At 51.5% G+C, this 2,656-nt stretch overlaps 1 protein-coding gene across 1 annotated transcript in view; it reads right to left on the reverse strand.

Moving 5' to 3' along the window:
• Positions 1-348: 348 nt before the first annotated feature.
• The window catches only part of igf2r (insulin-like growth factor 2 receptor), a 31,920-nt gene continuing 29,612 nt past the window's right edge, over positions 349-2,656 (reverse strand). Inside the window, exons 45-48 of the mRNA XM_083689009.1 lie at positions 2,409-2,595; positions 2,065-2,217; positions 1,842-1,911; positions 349-1,143 (exon numbers count right to left, since the gene is read on the reverse strand). Of these exons, the coding sequence (XP_083545135.1) occupies positions 748-1,143; positions 1,842-1,911; positions 2,065-2,217; positions 2,409-2,595 (806 nt within the window). The 3' untranslated portion in view covers positions 349-747. The remainder of the gene's footprint in view (positions 1,144-1,841; positions 1,912-2,064; positions 2,218-2,408; positions 2,596-2,656) is intronic.

Genomic DNA, 2,656 nt, shown 5'->3' on the forward strand with positions numbered 1-2,656 from the left:
TATTCATTATGTACCAGTGGGAGTCGTTTGATATGAACGACTCAGATTCAAGTCCCAGTTTTCCCAATAACTTATATTCAACCCTCCATTTCCATAAGAGTCGGTTCACAGCGAGGCCTTCTCCTGTGCTTGCACGGTCAGCGACGCACACACAACAGAGAACAAAAAATCAGTCCAGCAAAATTAAATAATAAAAAAAAAAAAAGATGAATGAGCGAATTCTCTGGGAAAAGATGCAGGTGACAAAATAAAAGTCTGTATCGCATCAGGGGAGGCTGGTGGAGGTAGAAATCGGAGGACGGGCTCACTGTAATGCATGGAATGTGTTTGGTACCATTCAGTTTGATACCGATCCTCAGTCCATTCATTACAATGAGCCCGTCCTCTGATTTCTACCTCCACCAGCCTCCCCTGTACCATATATATAACATTATCCTCTATGTACACTAATCAAAATCAAAAGCAAATCAGTACAAAATAAACAATTCAATGATGAAAACACGGTTTGTCATCAGGAAGGCATCAAACTCTTTCAGAAAGGGACCAAAACTAAATCTGCTCTTTAGAACTGTCAACAGCCAATCAGAGACGCTGTATCCATTCCCTTTAGAAAACAACAAAAAGCCTCAGACGGATTCTGCTTTCAGACATTGTTGTAGTTGTTGAGACATTCAGAGAGGGAGAGAGAGAGAGAGAGAGAGAGAGAGTAAGTAGCAATAGTTCTGATTGGACGGAGGGAGCTGTCAATCACACACTCAACAGATCCTCGTCGCTGTCGTCCTGGCGCTGTTCTCGTTTCCTATTGGCTCTGTCGTCGCGGCGAGGGCGGGACTTCCTGCCCCGGCTCCTCCTCCTCTCTCCGTCGTCCAGCAGACCGACCAGGTCCTCGTCACTCTCCAAACAGAGGAGGGCGGGGCGGGGGGCGGGGGTGGGGCGGGGGGCGAGGTGACCTGATTGGACGCGCACCCCGGGGACACTCAGGACCTCCTCCTCGCTGTCCTCCTGCTCGTCCAATGAGAAGGAGCTCAGGCCGTGGGCGTGGACAGGCTTGGTGGTGACATGGCCATTCTCTCCCCCCTCCCTCCCCAGGGCCCCCACCTGCTCCTCCATCTCCTCCTCCCCCCCCTCGTCATCCATGGTCACCTGGACACACACACACACACACACACACACACACACACACACACACACACACACACACACGTATCAGAGATGTGTAAATACTGCAGCGTTTCCTTGTGTTTTATAGGTGTTGGGTGGTTGTTCATGTGAGTGACAGGTGTGTGACAGGTGTGTGAGTGTGTGACAGATGTGTGAGTGTGTGACAGGTGTGTGTGAGTGTGTGACAGGTGTGTGAGTGTATGACAGGTGTGTGAGTGTGTGAGTGTGTGACAGGTGTGTGAGTGTGTGACAGGTGTGTGACAGGTGTGTGAGTGTGTGACAGGTGAGTGACAGGTGTGTGAGTGTGTGACAGGTGAGTGACAGGTGTGTGAGTGTGTGACAGGTGAGTGACAGGTGTGTGAGTGTGAGACAGGTGAGTGACAGGTGTGTGAGTGTGTGACAGGTGTGTGACAGGTGTGTGAGTGTGTGACAGGTGTGTGAGTGTGTGACAGGTGTGTGAGTGTGTGACAGGTGAGTGACAGGTGTGTGAGTGTGTGACAGGTGTGTGAGTGTGTGACAGGTGTGTGAGTGTGTGTGAGTGTGAGACAGGTGTGTGAGTGTGTGTGAGTGTGAGACAGGTGTGTGAGTGTGTGTGAGTGTGTGAGAGTGTGTGTGAGACAGGTGTGTGAGTGTGTGTGAGTGTGAGACAAGTGTGTGAGTGTGTGTGAGTGTGTACACACCTTGGAGTACTTGTAAGACACAGTGTTTCCTCTCCTGCAGCAGCCGGTCATCTTCTGGATCACCAGCTCTCTGGAACAACAGACCACGTTGAACAACAGACCACGTTGAACAACAGACCAGAAATCACCAGTTCAGACTAATACACACTAACAGACTCTAACAGACACTAACAGACACTAACAGACACTAACAGACTAACACCAGAGATGCTGAACTCTTTACCTCCTCTCTCTCTTGTGCAGCAGCAACACCAGCAGACAGACAGTCAGAACGACCAATAGCAGGCTTAGGACTACCCCCAAGGCCTGGCTCCTCCCAGACAAGCCCAGAGACTCCTCCCCTCCATCGTCGGTCTGTTTGGACGTGTCCACAGCCCTGTACAACACAAACATCAATCCATCCATCCATCCATCCATCCAGCCATCCCTCCTCCATCCATCCATCCATCCCTCCCTCCCTCCCTCCATCCCTGTGTGTGTGAGTGTGTGCGCGTGCGTGTATACCCGTGCTTGTGTGTGTGTGTGTGTGTGTGTAGTATGTAGTGTGTGTGTGTGTAGGGGACTCACTCCAGGCCACACACGATGTAGGTGTGCCAGATGAACAGGTACTGGCATCCGTCAGTCTCCAGCAGGAATTCTGGGATACCGACGCCGGCAGCCGGGTTGCAGTGGAACAAGATGGCCGACGACACCGTCTTGGACTTGTCCCGCCCACACACAGAGTCAGACGGCACCAGCACGTCCAGGTTCCCGCCTGAGGACAGGTCAGTCCAGCTGTAAATCAACATCTGTTTGACCCTGTGTGTGTGTGTGTA

This window comes from Argentina silus (assembly GCF_951799395.1).
Source record: "Argentina silus genome assembly, chromosome: 17".
Classification (NCBI taxonomy): domain Eukaryota; kingdom Metazoa; phylum Chordata; class Actinopteri; order Argentiniformes; family Argentinidae; genus Argentina; species Argentina silus.